This window comes from Perissodus microlepis, chromosome 9 (assembly GCF_051167445.1).
Source record: "Perissodus microlepis isolate ML-2025 ecotype Zambia chromosome 9, ASM5116744v1, whole genome shotgun sequence".
Taxonomy (NCBI): Eukaryota; Metazoa; Chordata; class Actinopteri; order Cichliformes; family Cichlidae; genus Perissodus; species Perissodus microlepis.
Window position 1 is genome coordinate 10,236,331 of NC_140469.1, and position 14,051 is coordinate 10,250,381.

Genomic DNA, 14,051 nt, shown 5'->3' on the forward strand with positions numbered 1-14,051 from the left:
AGGCTGTGCTCTGTTACTTCAAGCACACCACAGTGGCTACACCTCCTTCACTCAGCTGTAAAGGTCAATATACTCCATAAATATTTTATTAGCATGTTGGAAATTTGTTGTACATTGTGCTAGGTGAGAATTAAAGATTTGAATTGACTGTGTGTAAAGATAAACTAATAAGCAGATTAGAAAGCACACTGATGCACTTAAGAGTATTGAAAGTTGTAGATGACTTGCTTTGTCCTATCAAGGTTCTTTGTGGTTTACTTTCCCCTGAAGGCTCTGGAAAATGGATGGCCTTATTTTGAACAGCTCCATGTACTGAATGCATGCTTAGAAGAAGCAGGTTATATTTCTATAGCAGTGGATGCAGAAGGAGCTTTTTCATGTGGAAAAAGTCTTTAGACCAAATAAAAAGACAGCACATATATGCATGAACTCACATTACACCAATGGAGCTTTGAAACGAAGCCTTCTAAAAACAGAAGGAGATTGCTTAGATTTTCTGTGCATCTTCATATGTAAAGCATTAAGTGTACAATTTTATTTTATTTTTAAAAACAAACTATAGCACAAGACATGCACACAAAAATACACATTTCATTCTCAGTTTCAGGGGATTTTCTTCAAATCCGAAGGAACTTCTTAAAAACCAAATGCAATTTTCCTCAGTTGAAAGGAGGACATTTTCATGCACTAACCGGGTGAGTGCAGTTGTTGTACAGCAACTGGGCTTTCAATGGTGTACAGTCTTGCCCGTTTTCCTCAGTGTTCGGGCAGACGTTCCCTTCCGTGGTGATGTGACAGCCTCCCTGATGTTGGCGAGAAGGCCTCGCTTAGTCTTTGCTTGCACAGGGGACTTCTGGGAGAGCTTGGCAACTTCTGCCTTCAGCGAGACAATCTCCTTGTCTTTTTCCACATTTTGCTGTAGGATCTCTTCCATGGATTTTTTCTTTAAAAATAAATAATAATTTCATATGATATAGACAGGCATTATTTGTGCTGTGAGAAAAGTATTTGCTGCTTCTTGATTTCTCCTTTTAATTTTTCTGGTCATGTGTAAGAAAGTAATTGCTCCATCAATCTAATATCTGGCTGTGCCACCCTTGGTAGCAAGAACATGTTGTGTAATCCTGCTGTGCATCATCTCACCTGATCATCAGCCGTCCTCTGCAGAGCCTCAAGATCAGCTGATTTCTCCATAAACCCATCTCTGATCTTCTGTAGCGTTTCATTAAGCTCCATCAGCCTTTTCTCCAGCGACAAAATTAGCTGACGAGCAAACATCAACACAGACATAATTAAATAGCCAATCAGAGCCAGTGTTTAACTGGAAAGTTTTGTCCTTGTTACCTGTTGTTTATCCTCACACATCCGCTCTATGGCACATTTCTCTCTGTGTAGGCGCCTGTATCGATCATCTCCTGTGTAGGGTTGAATTTGCTGCCGTTTTAATAAATGTTGGCCTCATGATGAAAAAGCTAAAACTTAATTGCAAATAAAAATTACAACAAATGAAGAGCAGGAAACTTAAAATTTAAAATCAAGGAAACCACTTTCCCATTAAACGCAAGTTTTTCTTCCCACTGTTCCCAAGTGCTTGCTCATAGAGTGTCATCTAATTATTGGGGTTTTCTCTGCATTCTTGTGGGGTCTCAACCTTTCAATATAAACCGCCTCAAGGTGACTGTTGAGATTTTGCGCTATAAAAAGAAAATTGAATGGATTCAAGTTTTTTGTATTTTGGAAGGGGTTCTTTTTTTAAATCCTTTCGAAAATTAAAAAGGTCCTTATTCATAAATATACTTAAAACTACTAAATAATTTCATCAGTCTCTAAAACCTTGAGGCACTACATTTCTCAAAAATCATTGCATTTGTCAACTTTCTAAGTAAGTTCCTATTGTTATTTCAAGGAAGTTTAAAAAGTAAATTCTAAAAAAAAAAAAAGTCTAAAAGTAAAACTCTACTCAAGTCTTGATTGTTTTATATGTACTGTGATGGTGTACAAAGTAGAGCAACGATGAGAAATGTGTGCCACCATCCAAAGGAAAATTCACATCTATGACACAAGACAAAAAACCCATTAACTGGACCAACCTGCTTCTCCTGCCTCTTTCAGTGGTTCAGTCTGGCTCGATTGATCCACGGTTGGAGCAGCAGGAACTACACCGGTCCTCGAAGTCAAGGCCTCCAACTCTGACACTTTACGCCTGAGGGCCTACACAGTCAAGAAGAGTCAAAGCTGTTGTATTCATCATCAGTATCTCAGGGTGTTGGCTACTTAAATTGTCAGGATAGCTAATGTGCATTTTACCGATTGATCCATTGTTTGACAAATCTTTTATTCAAGATTCCCTTACATCAGTACACAAGTGAATTTAGCAAGACCCTGGGAAAAAGTTTAGACGGGATATTTCAACAGCCAACTGAAACATACCTCCACTTTCTCCTGTTCTGCAGTGAACTCATCGAGTGGTACATAGTTATCCTCCAGATTGGTCATAGCGCTGTGATAAGCATGTTCTTTAATAGCATCCTTGTACATCTCAAATGTGTTTTCCAGTTTATCCCGGTAGCTCTCCTTCAGCTCTTCGATCTGACGACTTCACAGTTGCAGAAGATAATATTGGAAAATGATCAACTTCACCTGAAATCACTACCAACAGCATACACATTTATGGAAGATCGCTGGCCCGCTTTTGCAAAACAGCACATACTTGCGGAGTTCTTCACTTTCCATCAGCTGCTGCAACATGGCGTCTCCCATTTCCTTGCGAATTTCGATTTCTTGCAGCAGGTTTTTTCTTCGCTCAGCCAGTAGCTTTGTTCTTAAGTTCTCAACCACATTCAAAAGTTCCTATAAAAAAAATAAAAGATTGACACAAATGAACGTTAATATTAGAAATGAGACAAAAAAACCAAACAATTTCTATTATCTTAGCCATTATCTTTCAAGAACATGAGTACAGGCATGCTGCTGCTACTTTCAAGCTACAGTTGGGCATAGGGCATGCTTTCAGCTAAATCAGTGTTTAATGGAAGACTTTTTTTTTTTTTTTTTTTTTACACTCTGTGGCAACAAAGACATGTCAGCCTCCTCTTCTTCATCAAGCAGCTCATCTTCAGACAGGTAACTCTCCAGGACGTTGCTGTCAAACACCCCGTTCCTCAGCAGGGGCTTGCCATCACGACCTACGAGACGAGGAGCCAGAGATTCTAGAGCCTTATCCGGGATCACCTGCACCACCTACACAAATCAGAGCTGAGATCAGTGCTTCACGTCACCAGGGCCTTTTCTGCATTTTGAACTCGGGCTAACCTGTTTGGCAACAGCTGAGAACTTCATGACATGGAGAGTCTCGTCATAGGTGGAAGCACACTGGTTAATGTTGACAATCATGGAGGGTCTTCCCTTCCCGCAGAAGAAAGCCTGGAACAGCTTGGTGAGCTTGCTTTCTCGGAAGGGGATGCTCCTCGTTCTGATGGATGACAACATAAAAGCATGCAAAAGGTTTAAAAACACATAACCATCCGACATGAAGGTTCATTTATTCCTTCGCCAACACCATAACCAACATACAATAACGCTAACGAGGACAAGATATGACAAAAGTTACATTACTTAAAACAAACAAAAGCTTTAGCATTTTGTGTCAACACTCATGTTTGCGCTGGTGGTGATAATCTCACTGTACCTGTCAGGCCCACTGTTGCGGAGCGCAGTGATACACTTCCCCAAAATAAGCAGGGAATTATTAATGTTACCCGCCTCCTTAAGCCTCTCTCCAAAAGTCTTTGTTTTGTTGCATCTTTCTGAGCCGGCCAGATCACAGAGAGAGAACCTGCGAGAGAAAAACAAACAGAAGAATCATAGTGTCACAATTTATGTTTACAAAAAAGGTGGACATGTTAGTGCCTCAGTCCCAGCAATGAATCAGAGTTCTCACCTAATAACTCCCGCTGAAGGCCCCAAAACATTCCCTTAGGGAAACTCATTTCATGTGATCCATTTTATTTTCCTGTACTTGAAGAGCCATTTTAGTTTATTTTAACATTTAAAACATGATCCCAAAAACCACTATGAGAAGCACTTCTATAGCAAAGATGCAAGATAAATATCACGTTGACACAATATTTCATTTTTTGCACCATTTTTAACTGCACTATTATTTTTGATACTATAAGTATTGGATACCATTCCCAAAGAGTTCATTCTGTTCATCTGGACGTAGCGTTTTCAGTGGGAGTCACTGATCCAAGTGACTTCTTCAGTCTCAGCTGACTGCAATCTTATAAAGCATGTATCAAGATATCAGACAGTTATCAGACACTCTGTCCAAGTGCAAAACTTTTGTTTTTCACTGTACTAGATTACATTTTTGATTTAAATATGATCTTCATTAGCTTTACTGCAGCAATAATGCATTTTAGTACTTTTAGGAGGACAACCACCGTCTTAAATATTGATGAACTGAGATGGAACCATGATTGTTAGTAGGGATTTTTAGCGTGATTTTCAACTTGAGAAATTAGTTGCAAAAAATATTATTAAGTACACTTTACGGTCAAATGGTGGAGAGTCCCAGATATAAACCTAGTGGGAGTATCCCCCCACAGAGGGACAAAAGGACCCCCTGATGATCCTCTAATCGCCTGAGCCAAGGTGTGAAACTGGGTGTGGGTCCCAATCAGCCAGAGTTTCGGGTGTGTTCATTGTGAAACCTGGCCCCACCTTATCATGCGAATTCCTGAGGTCAGATGGCCCAGGATGTGAGTGGGCGTTAAGGCGTCTGGGAAGGGATCTCAAAACTGGATTATAGATGGCAGACAGTTGGTGTCGTAAACCCCCGCCTCTGTTCAAAGATGGTCGCTCACAGTGGACATAGATGGCTTCTTTCACTCCTCTTTCAAACCATCTGTCCTCTCTGTCCAAAATGTGAACATTGGCATCCTCGAAAGAGTGTCCTTTATCCTTAAGATGCAGATGGACTGCTGAGTCTTGTCCTGTGGAGGTGGCTCTTCTGTGTTGTGCCATGCGCTTGTGAAGTGGCTGTTTGGTCTCTCCAATGTAGAGGTCTGGGCATTCCTCGCTGCACTGTACAGCATACACCACATTGCTGAACTGAAGAAGCTTCTCGGATGAGAAGTGAAACGTCTTCAAATAACTTAAAAAAGTCCAGACGCTTTTCTTTGCAAGCTCCTTTGACTACAATGACCTGGATGACTGAGAACCTTCACAGACAAGTACACTTTACATTTATTTTTATTGATTGCCATTTTAGATTGTTAGTATGCTTTATTTGCCTTAAAAAACAAAAAACAAAACACATTCTTATTTAGCATTACACATTTGTTTAATTTAATTTTTTTCCATCTTAAATTAAATTGCCACACACACACACACACACACACACACAAGAGTGACCCTTGCTGCATAATGGGAATCATCCATGGTGCCCATATACTTAATGTTACTTAATGTTTATTTTATCCCCCCCCCCCCATGTGATAATGTTCAGGAGCTGCAATGACTTTTGCAATGTTACAAAATCCTTTTACAATACACAAGTTTTCTGAGCAGGTTAAAGTTAACTTCTACTTGCATATACTTACTCAGAGACCCTTTCAGCTGTCCCTCCATTGATCCTCAGTAACTTCATGGTAAATATGCTGTGGCTGTAAGGAAAGCCTGTGTGAGTTTTGAACAGGTTGTTTAACACCACATCCATGATAAACTTAACTGGTTTTACCTTCGGCTAGATGAGTGGTTCATCTTTGTGGCTGCAGCACTTCTGTTTTTATTCCCAAAGTGTAGCAGCTTGGAGGCTTCACCCAGGTTATGAATGTTGATCCAAATGAGGTCTGAAATCAAAACAAATGTTTTTCCTTTAATCATTAATGCTAACATTAACCTGATAATTTAAGAACATAAGCCAAGGTCATTTCCACACCTTTAACATAAGCATTTCCAGCACCATCATCACATACACGGAGACAGGCACGTTTCTTGGATTTGGAGCACAAAGATGGCTGGAGAAGATCGTACACATACTCATTGTAGATTTCAAAGAAAGCCACCCATAAGGCAAACTGGCTGTCATTTGCTTCTGCCTGGTTGCTGGTCAGCACTAAAGTAGGAGCACAGAAGACCGTAAATATAGAAATAATAAGAATCCACAACAATAATCACTATTCTAATGAGTAGTACCCATTTGAGTTGAAGATGCAGAAGAGGATGAAAGACGGCTGGCCGAACAAGACTCTAGACAACCACTGCCTCTGAGAGAATCACACTCCTAGACCAGAGGAGAGACATACGAATGTAAACAGCACTACACTCAAGTGCTTTATTCCCATCTTCTCTTTTCTGGTATACATTTGACAGAACTGAGTCCTTACTTCTTTAATTGAAGCAAAAATGGCAGCTTTAGTGATTCCTTCCTGCTTTACTTGGTGAAAATCCAGAGACTGCACACCATTCCTGAGGTAGGGCTTCAGGTCCATTCCCCGATACTGATGTTCTCCAATGTACTGAAAAGTGCTTTCCAGCAGTCGAGGCAGTATTCCTGGCTCTTTTGGAGATCCTGCAGGACTTCAAAACATTACCAGAAGAACTTTGCACGACTTGAACTTCACAAGGATATTGTGCTTCTGTCCGTACCTTGGATTGTGAAGGTTTTCCCAGCATTGGTTACACCGTAGCTGAATATCAGTGCGTTCTTCCCATCCAAGAAATCACTCATTTGGCTTTTGACTGTGTTCTGAAACAGCTCAGCCTGTGTTGTGTCAGGCCCAAAAATCTAAAAGGCAACAGAAGATAAAAAGTCGACAATTACTGACATAGAAAGGGGCGAGAAAATGGGTCATTTCAAATGTTACTGACCTGTGAAAAATAAAATTTGTGGAGTGACATGCCAACTCCTTTCTCACTGCTCTTCATGGTGGCAGAACCTTTTGGTGCATTCAGTGTCACCGTCTGGCTGTTTTCAATCACAACACAAGCCTGAGAGACGGGAAAACAAAGTGTTTAACAGTCTTTGTAAATCAAACTATCTCATAACAGGTGAAAGTCAGAACTAGCATGGGCACTATGTTGGTGCAAAAGTGGCAACTGTGTCTTAAATCAGGTGCTCTTTCCATTAGTTTTATTTTGAATGCAAGACAACTGCTCTTAAGTAGTATTAGGCTGCAAGATCATCTAATCCAATGGGAGGGGGGGGGGGGACGGACCTCTTGTGTTTTAATACAAAATGTTCCAGTCCCTTATATTCATGGAAATGTGCAGATGAGCTACAACACTTGCAGAAGAAAGCAGAGAGGATACACACTGGTTTTTCCTTATTGGTCATCCCAGTATGTTCGAGTGTACCTGATCCTCATTGTTAGAGAGCTCCTCTTTAGAGAAAGGCCTCACTCTGAGATAAACGCTCATTGTCTGCTGTTCAGCTGCACTGGGTGCATCAGTCTAACAACAGAAAAAGACAAATCAAAGCAGAGGAGCTGAGTTTAAACTGTTTCTTCCAGTCCCTCCATTATTCAGTTACTGGGACAGACACCCCAAGTCAGCAAAGAATTGGCAGTAATGGTTATGCATTAGAAACACAAACAAACAAAAATAAACATTACCTGTTGCAGGGACGTGTTGCCAGGAGGAAGACAAGTCAAGTCCATGTCAACAGACTGCATACAAACACTGTTTTCCTGAATCATTTCACTAACTTTACTCATCTTCAAGTAAATTAGCTCAAACAACAACCACTACAAAAAGAAGTAATAGTTATTTGTTAAATTCATACATGAGATTGAGTGTAAGATATCAGCATTAAAGCTGATTTAACAGTCACTGACTACTGTAGGCTTGAAATAACTTAACAAGAGCTAGTAGACCTGCTGGTTTTCCTCCACTGAGAATCAAGGGAAAGCTTCTAATCACTGCTAATTGGAAGCAGATGTGAGTTCAAGCAAGTCATCAATATGTCCAACCAGCTTGGAGTGCCCTGTGTGTCAGATTCTCATTTGATGAATGTGTCACTGTACAAAAAGGTGACATATTGAAAAAATTAACAAGCAAGCAAGTAAGACAAAATAGAACCGTTTTAATCTTTGAGGATTCTTCCCAACATAGATTTCCTTATTTGTTTGATTTGATTATGATGTTGGAGAGCGCAGTCTAACCCACCAGTGTTCACTGTGGTTTAGATCTGCAGCCGGTTTCACAAGCGCAGTCTGTAGGATTAAACCAATCTTATTTTTGCTCAGGTTTACGCAAAATAAACTTAAAAATTAAGCCACCTTCACTTTGGAGTTTGGTTGTCTGGGACAAAACTATATTACAAACAGAGATTAAGAATAACCCAAATACTATAACATAATTAGGGTTTGGTGGGAGATACGTAAGAGGTTGGATAGAGAAGACGGCACATTATTTTTAACCCCTTTATTGAGAAACTGCAGTCTGTTTGATATGTGGCGTAACAACAGGTTACAAATGATCGGTGACCTTTATCAAAACATCACATTGGTGAACTTTCAACAATTGAAGTCACATTTTAATTTTTCTTGAGAACATTTTTTTGTTTAGCTTTCTCCAGGTTCATAACTGTGTTCATTCTAAAATGTCACAATTTTTAGAAACAGCTATATATGATGACCTGGAGACATTTCTTATGAAGGAAACATACAGAACTCATTTTACTTCTGCTTTTTATTTATCACTCTATGCTCACAGTAGCAGTACATTGAGTGCTATTGAAAAATGGGAGGCAGATCTTAATAATCAATATACTGAGGAGGAATCGAAAGGAACTATTAGCATAGTTAGGTTTACTTTCACTTGCAACTGCCAGGGAGAAACCCAGTACAAAACTTTGCACTGCCTATATATAGGCCCTAATGCAGAGGTAGGGAACTCCAGGCCTTGAGAGCCGGTGTCCTGGAGGTTTTAGACCTCACCCTGGGTCAACACACCTGAATCAAATGATTAGTTCATTACCAGGCCTCTGGAGAACTTCAAGGGCTGTGTCCCAATTAAGAGACCGCACGCTTGAAGTACGCGCACTACGCGCAGCCAAGGTATGTTGAGGAGGTCATTTAACCATTTAAATCAGCTGTGTTGGATCAAGGACACATCTAAAACCTGTAGGTAGTGATGGGCAGATGAAGCTTCATGATCCAAAGAACTTGTTGAGGGTGTAAAGATACTTGACGTTGTCCTTTGCCTTGTTGGCCACCACAGTGATGTCTCTGTCCTGATAAATCAATAAATCGATCAGTGATGACAACAGCATCGTCGAGACAACAGCTTTGAACTGAACATGAAATAAACTGCTGACCAGATCTCTCCAGGCACCTGCAGGACCCCCAGAGTCCTCTTCACCTGAGAGCCCTTCACTTCCTCCAACAGACTCACACACACACACACACACACACACACACACACACACACAGACATTAATGACCTCACAGGTTCATGTTTGGGGCTTTTAGCATCTTTGTGTGTCGGTCAGATTTAATTCACACTTGTTTTGAGGTTTTGTGCCTTTTTGTTTCATTCTTTGTACGTTTATTTTCTCTTTAAGCCTTTCAGGACTCGTGCTGTTGGTTTTTTCCTGGTGTGTTATTAGTATTTTTAATTTCTAAACTTATTCTAAAAGAAGGACCGATGGAACAATTATGTGAAAATAAACATGATCATTTAATGTTTTTGTCAATCATTAAAAAAATAAATCCTGGTCTTTCATTTTGGTGCTGCATTGTTCACAGAAACACATATTTTCCTGTTTCTTTCTGTTTGTGTGTTTCTGCTTTTGCCTGTTTAGCGCTGCTGAGCAGGAAAACCCAGACGAACAAAAACCTCTTTTAAGTAAATGTTTGAGTCACTTTGGGTCTGAACTGTAAAAAACTGCAGACTGAAACAGATTTGAAGGCATCACAGGAACAGCCTCACATTCAAAACATGAAAGACAGGAGTTTTATTTTGAAACACTCAGGAAATGACAGAGGGAAAGTTTTTTAATTAAAACAAATTATTATTTTATGCATTAAGTTCATACAACCACCAAAACTGTGATGATCCTCACATCAGATTTACTGTGTGAGGTCACATACAAAATCATTAATGTAACTATTGTTATTATTATTATTATTATTATAGAGACTTGGAGAGACAAGAGGTGGAAACATTTTGATTTTCATAAATTTAACAGACTAAAAACCTACAAACATGTTTGGTGCTGAAGAAAAATGGAAACTATCAGAACATCAGAATAAAAAGCTCAAACTGAAACCTGTGGGGAAGTCTGAGTGAGACGCAGTAGAGCCCCACGGTGAGTGTCTGTCCGTGTCTGTGGAACAACAACGTTTGGATCACTTGCAGTCGCAGAGCAGCACGGCGCCTCGCAGCGTCCAGTGCTCGGTCGGCTGCACGCTCCTCAGCTGCAGGGAGAAGATGAAGTTCAGGTCGGTGCGTCGAGGCTTCTTGTAGACGGGACACGAGTACAGGCTGACCCCCCCCCCCCCGCCGCCGCCAGGGGGACGCTTACTGTCGGCCATGTTGGTTGAGCTGACGGCGAAGACGTGGACCACAGGGAGGGGGGTGAAGAGGACCTGAGGGGCCGAGACAAACTTATTATTACTGTGCAAAAACAAAAATACTTTGATTTCATTTAGTTCCTAAATTTTAGTTTAGATTTAGTTTCTAAATCAATTAATAATTCATAATTTTTCATTAGATTAATCTTTTAAAAAATCTTAAAATATTTTTATGTTAATTTACAAAAAAATACAGAAACAGTAAAATGTTAGACTTTTGAACACTGAAGTTTTTTTAAAGCTTCAGTTTATTATTTTAATTTAAGTAAAAAAGCACTGATTTTAAAAAGACAAACTTTAGGCGGAGCATCAGTGAGTTTGGCGCCACGTCTGTCCCATCCCGCTCCATCCAGAAAGAGGCCATAGATATAGACTCCACCCAGATCTTCAGGGGGCGGAGCTGAGATGTCCTCCCTCATCATCTTGGTGACATCGTTGCTAAGGGTGACCGTGTCCAAGGCCCAGCCCCTGGACAGGTTGGAGCGTGTCTTCTCCTGGCGCATGGCGGTCAGGAAACCCTAAAGAAACAAAAAACATTCGGAAAGAAAACTGAAGAATTCCAAAACTCCAGATTTCCGGAACAATGAACCAACCTGCGGGTTGAAGAAGCCAGTGAGCCAGAACTGGTTGGGCGGGCCGGCCGGCGCTGATCCACGCGCGGAGCTGCTGATTCCTCTCCAGCAGCTCGCTGAACCAGAAGCCGAGCGTGGCCGACGGCCAGCTGAGCCTCAGCCACGGGCGCGGGATCCGAGCATCGTACATGCTGTCGAGGGCGTCGCGCAGGTCTTCAGACATGATGATGGTCCCTGCAACGGCGGAAACACGAGTCAGATCGAGCGTCAGTGAACGTGTGTGTGTGTGACTGACCATCGATGGCCAGTCTGAGGTCAGTGAGCGTGCTCTGTACGCTACTGATGACACGCTGCATTCGGTCCACCTCCTGTTGGAGGAAGATGTTCATTGGCTGAAGAGGACCCATCTTCTGGAGTTGACCTCTGACCTTGAAAACACACAGAGACGTCATGTTTCTTCAGAGGACTCATGAACGTGTTCGTGTTTGATGGTTCAGAGATGCTCTGCCAGATTCTGCTGATGATTTAAAGTCTGAATTCATCTAAAAGAATCAGATGCTGACAAATCTGCTGTCTGAAATCTATTCACTCGTTTACATCATTTACTGGGCGACGGTCGGGGTTAGCAGCCGGGCTCTAGAGTACAACCACACTGTGGTTTATTGTCACATTTTGATCTCTGCATTCTTTTTCACTTCCTGTCAGAGTTCAATAATATTAGCTTGGCATAAACATTAGCAACAGGAAACAGTTACCCTGGCTCGGTCCAAACGTACCCAAATCTGCTCACCTGCATCTCTGACACTCATGTATTAGCACACTGTTTGTTTGAGCTGCACAGAGCTGCATGTGTTTCTTGAGCCTAACAGCCACAAAGCTGCTTTGAACATGAGCACATTTTTGTTTTTAACTGGCAGCTTGTTGCTTACACAGCAGCTCAGCTGTTTCCAGTATTCATGCTAAGCTAAGCTAGCTGGCGGCTGATTGGTGGGATTGTGTTCTTCGTCGAGTTTTGGGTCGGCTGTTTGGTGCTAAACAAACACCTCATGCGGGATGTAGTCAGGTGGCAGCTTCTCCAGCATCTCATTGGCTAGTCTCTGCACGCTGGCCTCCCTGGTCTCTCCAGCCCCGCCTCTGGTGTCCTTCGGTTGGATGTTGATTATGGTGCTGAGCGTGTCATTCGCCAGGTTGGTCTGGTAGGTGATGTCAGCGTTGGGGTGGAGTCCAAACACCTGCAAACAGGAGAAATGTGACATGTGACTGGACTAGTACTGCCTCAGTGTGGACGGGTCCCGTCTCTGAGCGTGCTCGGACCTCCGGTGAGTCGACCAGCGGCAGCCCCTCGATGTGCTGCAGGACCTCCTGGATGCTCTTGGCCTTGGTAGGGGTGCTGTAGCCCCTAAAGAAGCAGAATGCTTCACTGAAGGTGCTCTCACTGAACCAGACACGCGTGAACGTGTTGAGGAGCCGTTTGTCCAAGTCATCCGTCACCCGACTGCCATACTGGACTTCACCTGGAGAGCAGACGTGAAGAAAGAGTCAGGAAGATTTCTGGAGACCTGGAGCGTTTGAGGTTTCTCTCATAATCTGATGGATGAAACGTTATGGTGGAAAGAACAGAGCAGGTTTAAAGAGGGCTGACCGAGCATGTAGCAATTCAATTCAATTAAATTTTATTTATATAGCACCAAATCACAACAGCAGTTACCTCAAGGCGCTTTATATTGTACAGTAGATCGTACATTAATAGATACAGAGAAAAACCCAACAATCACATGACCCACTATGAGCAAGCACTTTGGCGACAGTGGGAAGGAAAAACACCCTTTTAACAGGAAGAAACCTCCGGGGGAACCAGGCTCAGGGAGGGGCAGGACCATCTGCTGTGATTGGTTGGGGTGAGAGAAGGAAAACAGGATAAAGACATGCTCTGGAAGAGAGACAGAGATTAATAACAAGTGTGATTCAATGCAGAGAGGTCTATTAACACATAGTGAGTGAGAAAGGTGACTGGAAAGGAAAAACTCAATGCATCATGGGAATCCCCGGCAGCCTACACCTATTGCAGCATAACTAAGGGAGGATTCAGGGTCACCTGATCCAGCCCTAACTATGTGCTTTAGCAAAACGGAAAGTTTGAAGCCTAATCTTAAAAGTAGAGATAGTGTCTGTCTCCCGAATCCAAACTGGAAGCTGGTTCCACAGAAGAGGGGCCTGAAAACTGAAGGCTCTCCCTCCCATTCTACTAAATACTCTAGGAACAACAAGTAGGCCTGCAGAGCGAGAGCGAAGTGCTCTAATAGGGTGATATGGTACTACAAGGTCATTAAGATAAGATGGGGCCTGATTATTTAAGACCTTGTATGTGAGGAGCAGGATTTTGAATTCTGAATTTAACAGGAAGCCAATGAAGGGAAGCCAAAACAGGAGAAATCTGCTCTCTCTTTCAGTACTCTTGCTGCAGCATTTTGGATTAACTGAAGTGTTAATCCTGAAAACCAGGATGTCTGGCCTAACCACAAAGAGGAGGAGCTAAAATTCTTTACAGTCACTTCAGAAACAGAAACTGATTCAAATTTGATCCTCGGCTACTGAGATACAGAAACATGAAGTACAGTAGAGTCTGTGGGTACCTGCAGAGCTGCATGCAGATCCTGAAATATCGACCTGATCATCAGCAGCCCCTCTCTTATCACTGTGCACCTTCATCCACCCTCCAAACACCAGTCTGATCAAGAACCACACCCAGACCAGCTGAACACCAAGTAGAACACACAGCTAAACCTTCAGCTCCAAATAAACAGCTCCTGATTTCCACTTCCAGCTCGCTCACACTCTGACAGCAGAAAAACAAGAATGTGGAGCAGCACTCACCTCGTTTTCTTCCTCGTTGTGA

At 42.0% G+C, this 14,051-nt stretch overlaps 2 protein-coding genes across 2 annotated transcripts; both read right to left on the bottom strand.

Moving 5' to 3' along the window:
• Nucleotides 1-520: 520 nt before the first annotated feature.
• LOC146380016 (kinesin-like protein KIF20A) lies at nt 521-7,920 on the bottom strand. The gene is made up of 18 exons (XM_084938956.1): nt 7,620-7,920; nt 7,363-7,458; nt 6,877-6,996; nt 6,655-6,793; nt 6,393-6,577; nt 6,202-6,289; nt 5,945-6,121; nt 5,744-5,855; nt 5,607-5,669; nt 3,689-3,835; nt 3,313-3,472; nt 3,061-3,240; nt 2,711-2,850; nt 2,431-2,596; nt 2,091-2,211; nt 1,345-1,415; nt 1,144-1,263; nt 521-943 (listed from the first exon to the last, which is right to left on the bottom strand). The coding sequence occupies exons 1-18, from the start codon at nt 7,719-7,721 to the stop codon at nt 728-730; spliced, it is 2,403 nt and encodes an 800-aa protein (XP_084795082.1). The 5' UTR covers nt 7,722-7,920; the 3' UTR covers nt 521-727.
• Nucleotides 7,921-9,949: 2,029 nt separating this feature from the next.
• Nucleotides 9,950-14,051, bottom strand: LOC146380017 (dynein axonemal heavy chain 5-like). The gene is made up of 6 exons (XM_084938964.1): nt 13,789-14,051; nt 12,470-12,669; nt 12,199-12,387; nt 11,177-11,583; nt 10,880-11,101; nt 9,950-10,598 (listed from the first exon to the last, which is right to left on the bottom strand). Exons 1-4 carry the CDS (start codon nt 13,862-13,864, stop codon nt 11,371-11,373), a joined length of 678 nt encoding a protein of 225 aa, XP_084795090.1. The 5' UTR covers nt 13,865-14,051; the 3' UTR covers nt 9,950-10,598; nt 10,880-11,101; nt 11,177-11,370.